Below are 15,257 nucleotides of genomic sequence, written 5' to 3'. Positions count from 1 at the left end.
AGGGAGAAGAGAGAAAGAGTGATTTTACAAATCTCTTCTAATCCTTTCCCAGCCAATTATGATCAATCTCCCACGTGGGGCGCTGGCCCATGCATGCACATCATCTTTCACTATTCACTCTTTTGTCTTCTACTTTCTTTTTTCCCTTCGTGATCTTCTTCTATATATGAGTGTCTTTATCTCCACAAGTGGCTTTTGGAGAAGGCTATATTTTGAGTTTTAGTGTTGATTCTAGGGTTTCTATTTCTAATGGCTGGTTCTTCTTCTGCTTCTTACATTCACATGGTAATATGTTTATATGATTCAAGAATTAAACATATACTATTCTTCGTCCATGCGATGAGTGATTTTTTTTTCTCTTCTATTTATACCTCAGTATCTTTGGTTCATATGTTTATATATGTATAGGTGCAGCACATGATTGAAAAATGTTTGATCTTCCACATGAGCAAAGAAGAGTGTGTGGAAGCTCTCTCTAAGCATGCAAACATCACTCCTGTCATCACCTCTACTGGTTTTCTTCTTCTCTCTCTCTCTCTCTCTCTCTCTCTCTCTCTCTCTCTCTCTCTCTCTCTCTCTCTCTCTCTCTCTCTCTCTCTCTCTCTCTCTCTCTCTCTCTCTTTCTCTCTCTCTCGTTTTTATTTCTCTCTCCATTTCTTATACTCTATAGACACAGATGACACATAGTTACATATACGCATGTACTCCTTAACGAGGATTATATGTCCATGTATACATACACAGTATATGTATAAATTATAGACATATCCACATATATTAACTAATTCATTGTGTAGAATTAACTCTTACAATATAATGATTTTCCGTGTCAAATTAATCTTCGGATGTTTTGTATTCATACTATAAGTGGTCGTGCATAATCTAACGATTAGCGATAGACTGTCTTTAACATAAAAGCTAAAATTTATATAAACAAAATAAAATTACTAGTCTGTACTTGTAAGTTTGTAACCTATTTATAATTAGAATTGGTTTTGTGCGATAATTTAGTACAATAAGAGAAAGTCTTCACTTTGATATGACTGCTCCGGTGAAAAGACCTTCGTTTCCAATGCTATGGTGAAGAGACCTTCGTTTCCGATGCTCCGGTAAGTTGAGTCTTATGTTTGATTCTCTATGATGGTGACTAATCGATGGATATTGTGCCGTTTAGATCTTCGAGTACAATGAAAGTGCCGTTGTGGCTATGGTTGGGAAGAACTGCTTTGCCATCGCGGGTGATCGTAGGATCGGTGTGCAGCTACAGACAATCAACATCAATCTCTAGAGAATCTCCAAGACCCACAATGGTGTCTTCATCAGCTTTTCTGGTCTCGCTACTGATGTCAAAACACTGTAAGAAAATTCCAGATGTTTTATTTGCTTCTTCTCTTTGAATCTTCTCCAAAAGGTATGGTCTTTGTGACCTCTTTTATGGAGTCAAAGCTAGTTGGTTTATGTCGCAGTTCATAGGTCCAATCACTCCCACTATCTCAGTATGAGGATTATGTGTTTTCTTGTACCCATCGTTTACTCCACTATGAAACTTTTAGGATTTGGTTTTGAATTCTTGTTATCTTTTGATGCCAGCAGCTTTTCTAGCCTGTTTGGCAACTCTATTTTACTTGAACAAGTCCTCCATATATGGAGTGTAAGCTTTTATTTATAAAGTATGGATATGATCGGAACAAAGAATTTGGTGGAGGGTTATAAGCATGTACTACTCGCTTATATGTCCACATGTGTCTACGCTTACTCTACATGTATATATAGATTGATTATTGCTAAGTCAGAGTTTAGGTGATTTCATATTGGGTTTAACCAGAGAATGGCTACTACTTGGGAGGATCCTAGTAAAGTTGAGGTCTTGATGAGACTTAAGGAAAATTTATTCATAATATATATGTCCACAAATAATTAATCTACAATTTTTTTTTTGTGTGTGTTGATATGTTTTTTTGTTGATATTGTGTCTATGTCCACATTTTTACTCAATCCACAACTATATATGTTCATATATTTCATTTGTCCACAAACGAGTTCACAAATATTTTTTTTGTGTTCATGTGTTTTCTCATATTCAAGTTGTTAAAATATACTAAAATAGATTTTAAAATGTAGAAGATAAAAATGGTGTCCATGTCCACAAAATTCCATGTGATATATAGAAATATGTGTATCCACAAAATAGTGTCCACAAAATCTTGTCCACATAGATCTCAAAATGTAAACATTATAATTTTTACCAAAAGTATATACATTATGGATATCAAAATGTAGATGAAAAAAAATTACAATTTATTTTACATACTAATATATATTTTATACATTATAATTTGTAATAATGACCACTAAAATATGGTGGGGGATACAGAACCTTTTTTTAACAAAAAAATATTTAGTTTTAATATATTTCAATGGTTTGATTTTGTCGTTTTGGATGTCATCTAGTGGCTCCGAATTAAACTCAACTATCCAAAAAAACTAACTAGAGTAAATGTTAACTAAACTAAATACAACGAATCAAAACCAAACTCGTTGTTTCTTTTTACTGAGTAGAAGGGCATTTTGGTCCAAAAAGCGTCTGGAGCTCAGTGAAAGTGTCCCACCAACCGAATGTGTCTAATGATGTAAACAAAAAGAAAAAAGTGTCTTAAAGAGTAATGCACTCTAAAATCATTAGCATTCTTGAAATTAAATTGCCTACCACATTTTTTTTAATAACCCGGTCTATCCTGACATCAAACGAATTATTCGATCACCAGATGTTAAGAGAGCCCAGATTTTAAATTTTACCCCAGTGGCCATCAGAATTCAAACCCGAATCCGTATTGGGGCCAAAACTCCCTCAATACCACAATCGCCTACCACATTGTTTACACATGCTTGCAAATTTACCTTGCACAAGTCGACCGTCTAGTCAGTAGTCAGTTAGAAAACCAAAACCATTTACAACGTTTTGATTTTAACCGAATTGGTTCTCCAAATTTCATTAACAGGGTAAGTCCATGGAGTTCTCATGACTATGTGCACTTATAAAGGAAATTAGAGAATTTTATGTTAGCGGCTTAAAGCTCAGAGCATCTACATCTCCATACATATGGGTTTTTTCAGAAATATTATAATTGTTTTATTTAACTACGTAATTATATAAATCCTTTTAAATAGGTGGACCAATTAAAAAGCACAAGTAGCTAGATGGTCTCTCATACCTTTTTTTGTTTTTGATCAAAGGTCTCTTTTTACAGTTTTTCAATAGAAGAAAACGTTTCCATTTAAGTTATATATTAACTGAGAATAATATTCAACCACGAGTTGGTGATCTAGTGGTAGACGAGCTAAGCGACACTGGTTTAAAGACACTCCACATATTTCATTTTATAGTCACGCAAATATGAAACTATGTTTTAAGTCTCATTTAAAAACCCGAGAAGTGAGTCTATCTATAGACCGTAACACCTTTTGGAAATTAGTCCAACTCTCGATAGATTTAGAGATAAACGTTTCTTCTTTTTTTCTGTTCTTTCTTTTTCATCTTTTTAATAAGAGATGTTGATACACATACCTTTCCAGATATCCTTACTAGAGTTGCCTTTAACTTCTTTAGAAAAACTGTGATCTCTAAGCATTTGACAGTTAACTCTGAAGGTAATCTTATCAAAAAAAAAGGGTGAGGGTAATCTCAAAAGAGTTTTAACAAGCCTTTTGTGTATTTAAGTCGTGTATCAACATGAATTCTAGCAAATGATGGCGATGAACAGTGGTGTACGGAGGCATGTAGAGATCTAATATATATAATATTATTTGAAAATTCAGTTTTTTATTTGTCGCGATCATGTTAATTCTTGTGATGATTTATTATTTTGATATCCTCAATAAATTGAGTTTATTATTCTAATTGTCATTATCACTACTATAAAAGGAATCTACTTGATATTTCGTGGGAGCTCATTTTTTATAAATAAATATATTACTTTATAATTCATATTTTTATATCATTAAATTCTTAATTTTATTTTTAAAAAACAATTCTCATGACAAATCATAGAATATATATATATGTTTATATTCATTTATATATAATATAAAATGTATATTTATAGTTTTAAATTACAATTAAAATACACATACATCAGTACCAATTAAAACATATTAAGTTATTATAAAATTTTGAATGATATTTAAATTTTTTTGAATTAAATTTCTTTGATTTTGCCTGTCTTTCACCCATATGTTTTTTTTTCTGGATCCCATTTCAAAATCAATTATTTCAACAAAATATTTATTTCCACTACGTAACAACCAAGAAATATGATTAATTAACGTTCATAAAATAATCAAGAATTTAAAGTCTCAAAAACCAGTTAAAAGAAACATATCTATAATATATGCAATCAGATAAAGTGAAGTTTTAACATGAACAACCATTTTGATTCAGGGATTACATACAACCAACGACATTCAAAGATTCATAAAATTGGACATCGAACTCTTTACTGTTAATTTTCTAGCTAAAAGGACTATAGGAATTAACCACATAGTGGTGGGCTAGTGGTCTTGAGGGAGTTACGATTCCAATACAGACCCGACTTCGAAACCTCGTGTGGCTATCTGGGGTAGCGTTAAATCGTAAGAATACGTGGAGTACCGTGGGCTTCGTGGGATTAGTCGGTTGACCTCGATCGCCGGACCTCCACGGTTATCAAAAGAAAAAAAAGGATTATAGGAATTATAAACTTTTTTTCAATTAGCCACACAGTGAAATATGCCCCTTTTAAGTTTTGTCAAATGATAGGAGCGGATGACTTTTAAATAAAGACCCTAAAGGCAAAAAAAATTATGGACGTGTAAAACAGGCAATATCAAAGAAATATTGAGAAAAATTATATATTTCTGATTCATTTTATATTGACCAAAGCAATGATGCTCTTAGATCACCAATTCTATGGTGACCTTTATCACTCTCGGTGATATTTCGATCGCATGAGTCATCGTCCATTCTTACCTCTTTGGTCATGACTCATTTACACATCTTTAGTTACGACTTTTTTGCATCCTTTCAGTCATAATTCATTCATATTTTTTGGTATTATCCATTAACACTCTTTTGTTCACGACCGTTTGTACATTCGGTCACAATCCATTTGTAATTTTTCGGTCACGAACATTTGCTCCATTTGATCACATACCGTTTGTACTTTATTGGTTACGATCTGTTATTTATTTCTATTCGATCCGGAAAATTCGGATATTCATAACTTTACGAATCAAAACAAATACTAAAACTCAATATCCATCAAATAAAGAGCAAATCACAAATATTCATTTTAAAAAGAAAAATGGATATCCGATCTGTAATATACATATGCATATACATGTATATATAAAACTATATATAATTTTATATCTCTATATAGACTTTAGTTATTTTATCCACTAAATTAATTATCTGGCCATTAAACTTTTAAATGTATGTAGTTTTAAAATAAATTGTAATGAATTATTATTATTTTATATTAAAATTTTTATTTTTATAATATTTTTTGAAAAATATATTTTATTATTATTTTTTACCGGATCAACCGATCGAATCGGATATCCGGTAAAATATACTGATTTTTGGATATCCGTAATAACGAATATGCGGAATCAAAAAACCAATTATTCTTACGGGGCGGATCAGATCATAGATATACTTAAAATTCCGGATATCCACTCCGTGTCTATCCTTAGCACAACGGATTTTTACTATTTTAAATTTTTATGTTCGCGCCACTGCATGCTAAAAGTTTATAAAATAATCAAGAAAGAAGCAAATCCAATTTTTGTGTGGATTAGTTAATCTGATCTGGTGCAAGTAATCATAGAAAACCTTTGATTTTCCAAATCCAAATAGGGTTTCGAGTTAAACAGAATTTATTTTTATAGGAGAACAATGTCAAACATTACGGCTTGTATTATATGGTACTGGTTGTACATGAGTTACAATAGTAGTAATAATTCTTGTGTTGCAAGAATTATTTATGCATGGAAAAACCCACCATTTATACATGCTTTAACTCAGTCTCTATCTTTTGGTTTGTGACAGAAGCTCTCTCGTTTAACCATCCAATGATATCACCAAATACAATCTCCAAATTCTGAGGAGATTCTCCGTATAAAAGTCCATGCCACATTTTCGGGTATAACTTGAAAGTCTTGTCGGAACTTGAAGACACCTCGTATAGTAGCTTGCTTACGTCTTTGTCCGTAACTTTATCATCTTCTCCGTGAAGGACAATAAATGGCATCGTTACCTGTTTAAATTCAGTTTTTAATGTTAATCCATAAAGTTCGCTGGATTATTATCAAGGAGATCGATATAAAGTTAATGTTAAAGAAATAAAATGCGAAGAACCTGATGAAGATTTTTCTCAAGATCCAAGCTAGTTGTTAAGAGTTGATGAGCAGTTTTCAAGCGAGGCCGGCCCTTGTAACAATACTCATTTTCCCTAACCTTCAAAATAAACGAAAGAAAAGTTTATACAATAAAGAAAACGTCTGAAGTTGCAGTATTACATAAATGATGATAATCAAAATGTTACCTGTTTTCTGATGTGGGATTCTTTAAATGCGACGTCAATTATATCGTTGCTAGGAACTATCTTCCAAGTTGGAATAACCCGAGTTAGCTTAGTGAGAAATTTGATCACCACAGGATGTGGCTTTATCTCTTCTGCTAGCTGTACGCCAAAAATAAAGAACAAAGTATTGTATTATGCATATTTAGAGGTGTTTTATAAGCAGCGTTCTATATTTGTTTTATAACTATTTAGGTTTCTGTCTCTTAAGATGTTGATTAATCCTCTTGTAGAAAAACCCGGTCATTTTTCTAGCTACGAAATATAAAAGATGATATGTAAGAATCTTTTCTCAATTCTACAAAATATGCATAATATTATACGAAAAAAACTCAAGGGACTATCTTTTTTTTTTTGCAACTAACTCTAGGGACTCTCTTAATTTGTTTTTTTTTTAGGGACTATCTTAATTCTTAAACGATACACTATATATAACTAACAAAATATCTGGAGGATACGTGATAACACATACCTTACACATGGGAGCGACTAGAACGGCACCGTCCCAAAACTCAGGCTTCTTTCTCGCTAATAGTAACACGACTGCTCCTCCCATGGATTCTCCCATCAGAAACCTCATCTTCCCTTTATTCTCTTCTTTCTCTTCACATTCACCATTCCCAGAACATATAAAATAATTATTGCCATTTTATTTATTTTGAAGAAAATTAATTGAGATAATAATATTATCTAATATATGAAAATGAATTACCACAAATTGATGAAAAATGAGAAGAGACGTCATCAACAAGATGATCAAAGTTTTGGATGTAACCATTTAATCCCCCGGATTTACCGTGACCTTCATAGTCTATTCCATAGACCACAAACCCTGCGTTTACCAACCTTATTGCCGTGCCTGGTTAACATCATAGATTTATTTGACACATAAGCTTGCAATGTACTGATTTCATATGAATATTGATGATTATTAATCATAGTTTAGAAGGGACGGAACTGTTCATGGTGATGCTTGATTCCATTCCGTAGCCGTGGCATAAAAAGATCATAGCCTTCGGTTCTTGCTGCTCCTCTGGTTTCCATGAACACGTGAAGAGCTTCAACCCTCGTGAATTCAACACATAATCCTACCAACAACAACAACAAAATACATAAATGCAAATATCAGTTACTAACGAATGGTATAATGCATAATTAAACATAATTCTGCACGTAGTGAATGCATATAGAAGAACTAATTCATAATTAACGAGAGAGAGAGAGAGAGAGAGAGAGAGAGAGAGAAGAGAGAGAGAGAGAGAGAGAGAGAGAGAGAGAGAGAGAGAGAGAGAGAGAGAGAGAGAGAGAGAGAGAGAGAGAGAGAGAGAGAGACAAGACAAACCTCTCCGTACTTAACCATTGTGTTCTTTTCTTTTTTTTTTTTCTTTGAAAAGAAGCTAAACTGGATTGTGTTTCAATTTAAAGAAGACGAGAGTCACGGTTTAAGAGATTTGTTACCAAAACAAGAAAAGGGGATAAGAGGACAGCGATGATGAGAAATGAGAGGGAATTTAGTTTGAGGCAAATTAGGAAAAGCCATTTAACTCTGCTTTTAGACTTTGGAGACTAATTATGGATGACGTCAGCAGATCCTTTGGGATTGGGATTAGCTAACTAATTTTTAAACCCAACTAAATATTTCTTTCAATCTTGTTAACTAACTTTACCTCCGCCTGAATTCAACAAATATAGATAATAACTAATAACTTACTTTACTTTACAAATAGATAAGTCGATAATCAATCATGCAAATATTCAATTTTTTTTCACAAATATTCAAATTGATGGAATGGTCCTTTCATACCCAACATATCACCATATATTCAATTCATACCCGACTTATATGACCGTGTAAAATATACATAGATTTTCGAAAATTTCAAATAACATACTTAATATTCATATTTTGACGAAATCATACACCAATCAATCGCCACATTAGCTGTCATGTTATCTAGTTATGTTGACGTGGATGGTACATTAGTTAATTTTACTGATGAAAATGCCACATGTATATTTTTAAAAATATTAAATAGTTGTTTTATAAAAATAATTATTTAAAAATATAAAACATTATTAGTTAGTAAAATTAAAAAAATTAATTAAATAATTAAATTTTAATCTTATATATGAGATATATTCGGAAATGTTTTGATCATATCACAGTTCGTCCTTATAAAAGTTATATATGTGATGTAATGATTCAGTCGTGTTATTCTCGATTAATCATGGTTGTGCTTACATTTTAAAGAATTTATGATATGTTAATCTAGATTCCTTAAAGAGAAAAAGATCAGAATAGCACCAAACGAAGTTTTTGTCATAAAATAGCATCACATGGAGGAAAATGATCAAAAATAGTTTTACCGAAGAATAAATATGCATTTATAACCCTTGTCTTAATTAATCTAAGACTTAGAATTTAGAGTTAAGGGATAGGATTTTAGGAACATGTTCAAAATTTTTAAAATAAAAAATAAATATTAAAATTTTCAAAACAAAAAATGTTATTTTGGTTATTTTATTTTTGATTGCTATTTTTGTGACAAAAAAATAAAAAGTGTTATTTGAAAAAATTGCATTTCTTTAAATGTAAATAACATATACATGATTAATCAAGAATAACATGACTAAAACACTAGCATTGAATTTGAATTATTACAACACATATATAACTCTTATAATGACGGTATTGTGATATGATCAAAACATTTACGAATATATCTCTTATATAAGATTAAAAATTTTAATTATTTAACTAATTTTGTTGATTTTACTAAATAATAAAATTTATAAATTTTACATTTTCTAAAATTTTACTTTTATGAAATGTTTATTTAGTTTTTTCAAAAAAAAAATTGTACACGTGTCATATTCATCAGAAAAATTAGCTGATGTAACATCCACATCAGCAAAATTAAATGACATGACAGTTGATGTGACGAATGACATATGATTTCGTCAAGAAAATAAATATCATGTATGTTATTTGAAACTTTCAAAAGTTTGAGTATATTTTTGCACGGCCATGTAAATTATGTATGAATTAAACAAATATTGATATCTTTAAAATCAAAACAACGTTTTCCAAATAGCACCTAAAATTAAATAATGAATATATACAAAACTGTTTTTTTGTGTATCTTGTTATTATAATCTTAAAATATCTCACTTTAACTTCAAATTATTTGATGTATATATTAGATGGAATTTTTTAAATCTCTTAGATATCTAAAAGGAAACAATTATTTTTGTTTTACCTTTGTTAAAGTTTTGATTGTCCCATTATCTATTATCTATTCTATTAAAACAGAAGTCATGATTTAATTCATATGTGATTTATAAAGTTGGTCTATTTTAATTTTTTTATTAAATGTATTTTGTATTCACTAATAGTATATTAACAATAAATTTAGAAAATCTTTAAAATATGTTAACCAACTTGCTCGCTTAGTCACCGAATCTTGTTCATTTGTTTAATTAAATTAATACTTCAGTTTTGTAACAAATATTGGGTTTAAGTGTTGCAATAATTGTCTGATTTATATTATGGTTTGAATTTGACTGTGCATTTGGTTGCTCGAACTGGGATCTTTAGATGTGTATGAATGTGGTGACATTTTAATATAGTTTTCAGAACACTATAGATAGGTGCTGTGCTATGTTGTTTTTAATATATGTGAAGTTATGGGTAACAAAAAATTCAGCTTACCTAAATGAATCGTTAGATTTCTATAAGTTTAGTTTTTGTCAAAAATATTATATATATATTCAAGTCTAAATATTCTGAAATGTTACAATATCTCTAGACAGAAAAATAATTTTATATTTTACCAAACTTAGAAGAGCTTATTGAGTTTGACAATTAAACATAAATCCAACAAACAAAATATTGTAAAGAAAATAAAAATTAAATGTGATAGTTTGAAACAATTAATTTGATTAAGAACAAGTTAAATATAAAAATTTGAATTTGAAAAAGTGATTTACACATTTAAAAATATGAAATTATTATAATATATACCATTTTGAAATAAAACTTAAATGTATATGTAAATATAAAATGAAAATAAACACCCGCACGGTTGTGCGGGTCGAAATCTAGTTATCTTTAAAATTAATTAAAAATATATATTCAAAAGACTCATATGGAAGAAAATGAACAAAATATTTTATTTAATAGAATTTTTTTACCTTAAATATGTGAATACAAATAAATAAATGAATATAAAAAATTATGTTTTCAAATTCCAACTGGGTATAAAGATTTCCAAAGACTTGACGTTGAGAACGGAGGAGGTTCATCAACTGCATTCCTCTAAAGAAAATAATCCTCATCCATGGAATGAATATCCGAAGGCTGAATAGGTAAGGGAGCACGAAGGGCCACAAGATTTGGTTATCTGCTCCTGCGAGAGACAGCCCAACCATCCTCCCTTACTACCGACGAAACAGAAGCATCTGTGGAAATCATTTGGTTGTTAGGATTACATTTAAACAAACAATTTGTTAGAACGTTTTTCCGTTCCTTAGGTTTTTGAAATTTTAATGTATTTAGGGTTAATGTTTCATAACAATAGTAATGAAAGCATTGGAGGTGTTGACAAGTGAAAAAGACAGATCAGTATTAACACTGTTATGAGTTATCTTCTTACTAGTGTTTGAATCAAGATGCTAAATCCCATTATAACATACGGTCCATCTAGAAAACACATGGCCCATTTAAATAACAGGCTCACAAGTTAAGTGGAATTCATAATAACCCAAACCCTTCAATTTATTGTAGCCATTTCTGTTTCTGTTTTCTAACTAGAGAAAGAGATCAAAGACGTCATGGGTAAAAGCGTTACATTGTTTTTCATTTCATAACAAGAAAATTATTGTCACATTTACAAAATTGTGATTTTGTAATCAAATGATGGTCTAGTTTATAGTAAGCGCTTTGTTGGTTGCATATGTTCCACTTACAAAGAAAAATACAACTCGAGCTATTACCAAATGGCTTTTGATTCGTAGTCGAACCAGGCCGGATGCGTAAATTAAGACTATCCATTGCTTTTGGTTGGAATGTACAAACACAGTTGACTTTGGCAAGCGAATCTCGATTTTGTTCTTTAAGGACACTTATGGCTGGAAAATGCCAGCGAGTCGGGTGTATTAGATATATAAGTATATTTTTTTTGTATCACATTTTGTAAGTGCGTATATTTGACTTTTTCTTACAAACTCTATCAGTATACATAAGATGCATATTCATTATTCATATATAGTATAATAGATATGATTTTGAACAAAAAAAAAAAAAAGTATAATAGATATGATAAGTATACATGAACTGGTCAAGTTGGTATACATAATTATTACGTTTCTTTAGTGATCTTCTTTTGGTCAAACGAAAGGTTAATAGTTTCATATATACGATGATAAGCTGTTGATTTTTCGTGAATACTCTAATATAAATACGCAAGTCCTAGAGATGATTTGTTGAATAACAAAAGTCTTAATTCTTACAACGTACGGTTACTTGCTAAGTTTCTCCATAAGATAAAAAACATTTTGTTTCTGTCCAAATAAAAGAAAAATTACCGTAATCACATTAGATTTGATAATAGATGAATCAAACAAAACAACGACTACAGGAACCAAAAAAAAGAAGAAAATAAATAAAAGTAGACAACAATCAAATTTGAAAACATGTAGTTAAAATGACTATTTACGGGTTTGTGTCACAATAATATCTAACAGAGGCAATGTTTAGGAAAGCTACAGTTTTCAACATTTTAAAGGTCGTTTGTTTACCAAGATTTTTTTGACAGGAATGTACAAAATTCAATTCAGAGGTAATGTTGACGAAAACTACAGTTTTCTTTTCAACCTTTTAAATGCCGTTTGATTACCAAGATTATTAATGTTATTAGAGATAAGATATTTTCTAACGTTAAGTTAAAAAAAAAAGATATTTCTAACGAAAATGACGTACTAACAACTTCATATCATTTTCAGTAAAAAAAAAACTTCATATCATTTGATGAAAAAGCAGCTTTAAAATCGCAACATATATATATATATATATATATATATATATATATATGTGTGTGTGTGTGTGTACATATAACATGCCAACTTGAAAATGAAAGTTAAGCTAATAAGTCAATTGTGAAGCTTCCAGCTACCAATAATTTGATATTTTAATTTTCAAAAAATTGATATTTTCATCGACTTTGACACTATTTGCTATTTTTTAAGTTTGAGTTGAAGAAAAATATACAACCCACAATAACGATAAATGTTAAGTTGTTAACCACATTTTGTAGGGCACGCTAACAATTTTAACGAAAATATTAACTGAAATACAGATTAAAAATTTCAGATTGATAGAAAGAAAAAGTGAAATGCAGACACACGTTATAAAAGAAGAGTATGCTAAGAACATTCTTTATTAGACAAACCCTAAATATCTAAATCTAGAAGCTGGAGATTTTCAAACCTTTAATGTGTCCGAATGGTATAACTGCTGCGGTGTAATTCAAATATTAACAAAAACTAGGTGATAATCTGCGTCCTGCGCAGAATGAATATATTAAAGAGATTATTACTTTAATTTATAAATAATAGAAAGTTAAAAGTAGTCACAAATATTAGATATAATAAAATATTTAACTGTAATGTACAGATTAATATAATGTAAGCTTATTTAAAACTTTATATAAAAGTTTGTGTAATTAGAGAGATGCATTGAATTATATTGTACGGAAAAAAAACTTTAAGAATAAGCAAAGAAATATATAAATTTATTATGAATTAAGAAAAAATAAAAATAAGCAAAGAAATTTATTATTATGTATTTTTGAGTGATAATTTTGAATTGTTTGGGTTGTGATGGAGGTGTGGGCATAGGATAGACAAGATATATATAGTACTCCAAATATAAATTATAGACGACGAAAAATCTCTATGTAATTAAGATTTTAATATCTGATTGATCATGTTTGGTTTCTAATTGTAGGCAAAGTAACTTATATATGAAATTATTTGTCTATAATCCCAAATTAATTTTCTAATTTGCTTTAAATTCTAATCTCCTAATTGATAATATTTATGTCTAATACTTTACAATTGATCATGTTTTCGAATATAGATTTTAGGCGAGTGGATTTATCTATGTAATTAATATTTTAATCACTGATTGATCATGTTTCCAAAACTATTTGTAGGCGAGGTAAATTTTATAGAAAAATATTTATGTCTACAATCTCAAACTGATAGTTTAATTTGCATTAAATTAATCTACTGATTGTTTATATTTATGTCTAGAATCTCTAATGATCATGTTTCCGAATTTAAATTGTAGACGAATGATTTCTCTATGTAATTAAAATTTTAATCACTCATTGGTTATGTTTCTGAAATTAATTGTAAGCGAGATAACTTTTTTGAGGAATTATTTATGTATATAATCTTAAAAAATCTCAAATTGATAATTTAATTTGCATTAATTCTGATCACTGATTATATTTATTTCTAGAATCTCTAATTGATCATGTTTTCGAATTTGATTGGCAAAAAACTAATCAAGTGTAGACTCAAAATCCTATTGGTGACAAATTAGCCTAACGTAAAAAAACAATTCAATGTGTGGTCATTTTATATTGTGGTATACTATCAACTAAAGTTTTATATGCGATCATATATGCAATCATATTCATAATTTAGCATAACTTAATATTTTATTGACGCATATTTGATTTGATTTTGTTATTAAATATACAACATGAAATAATATGGTATTACCACATATGAAATTACATTCTTGTTAATAACACATGAACATAAAGTTACTATTAAAAAATATTTCTCAAATAATATAAAAGGGATGAAACCATATAATAGACGTACTCAAATCTCAGTGATTCATCGATGAGTAAATCAAATGTATCATGATTAATAATCTGTGTAATATTACATGGAAAATAATAAGGACAAAATATTAATCGTATACATTGTATTTTTGGTTAGTCAATAAGAAATAAATTATAATGTAGTGACCAATGGTAGTTAGTGTAATTAGTCTAATTAACTAAGGTTTTTAAATATAGATCTTGAGAGAGCATGTGGTGATGACACGTAGAAAATAACACTAATGCAAATCACACATGAACTAAAAGTTACTTATTTCTAATGCTCCTAAAATAATATATAGGGGATATATAGATATATGTGGGCAGTTGGTTACCATTCGGAAGTAATATATACTAGAACACCTCCATTTTTCACCCAAGAAAAAAATCGATTAAGGAATATAATTTACTTATCAAGACAACGACTGATGCAATAAAAAGTGAATTAAACAATTAAAAATATTAATCATGTTATTATAGTGACAGAATGAAATAGTCAAATACTCTTTTAGTCCTAGACGTGTTAAGCAAAAACATTTTCGTCATTTTTAACCTGTCCTGTACTGATTATTGTAAGTATAGTATAATAAAATTAAGGCTTATTAATGATTAATACATACAAGTCAATGGTTCTCTTTGGTCTAGGTCTACAATCACAGGGTAAGCCCAAGAGCGATCTCTCTCTCTCTATATATATATAATTGTTAAAACCATCTCATAAAATAGAAAGAGTATTAGC

General features: G+C 29.6%; 1 protein-coding gene and 1 long non-coding RNA gene across 4 annotated transcripts; one reads left to right on the top strand and one right to left on the bottom strand.

Moving 5' to 3' along the window:
• Positions 1-18: 18 nt before the first annotated feature.
• On the top strand, positions 19-6,173 carry LOC108861104 (uncharacterized). 3 transcript variants are annotated; one of them, XR_008946167.1, is made up of 5 exons: positions 104-285; positions 409-514; positions 1,012-1,109; positions 1,175-1,356; positions 6,089-6,173. It is a non-coding gene; the product is annotated as an uncharacterized LOC108861104 (long non-coding RNA). The 3 variants fall into 3 exon arrangements; XR_001950808.2 differs by lacking the exon at positions 6,089-6,173 and having other exon boundaries at positions 127-285; positions 1,175-1,695; XR_008946166.1 differs by lacking the exons at positions 1,012-1,109; positions 1,175-1,356; positions 6,089-6,173 and having other exon boundaries at positions 19-285; positions 409-443.
• On the bottom strand, positions 5,900-8,135 carry LOC108860521 (caffeoylshikimate esterase). Its single transcript, XM_018634388.2, has 7 exons — positions 7,963-8,135; positions 7,579-7,708; positions 7,333-7,479; positions 7,093-7,223; positions 6,585-6,722; positions 6,398-6,496; positions 5,900-6,296 (listed from the first exon to the last, which is right to left on the bottom strand). Exons 1-7 carry the CDS (start codon positions 7,978-7,980, stop codon positions 6,045-6,047), a joined length of 915 nt encoding a protein of 304 aa, XP_018489890.1. The 5' UTR covers positions 7,981-8,135; the 3' UTR covers positions 5,900-6,044.
• Positions 8,136-15,257: the final 7,122 nt, after the last annotated feature.

This window comes from Raphanus sativus, chromosome 5, assembly GCF_000801105.2.
Source record: "Raphanus sativus cultivar WK10039 chromosome 5, ASM80110v3, whole genome shotgun sequence".
Classification (NCBI taxonomy): Eukaryota; Viridiplantae; Streptophyta; class Magnoliopsida; order Brassicales; family Brassicaceae; genus Raphanus; species Raphanus sativus.
This window is presented reverse-complemented; position numbering and strand designations above follow the sequence as displayed.

Excerpts from the sequence above, each read along its gene's own strand:
- LOC108860521 (XM_018634388.2), bottom strand. Across the intron at positions 6,497-6,584 it reads AATCCCACATCAGAAAACAG|GTTAGGGAAAATGAGTATTG; the intron begins GTAACATTTTGA and ends TTTATTTTGAAG. Across the intron at positions 6,297-6,397 it reads TTGAGAAAAATCTTCATCAG|GTAACGATGCCATTTATTGT; the intron begins GTTCTTCGCATT and ends GAATTTAAACAG.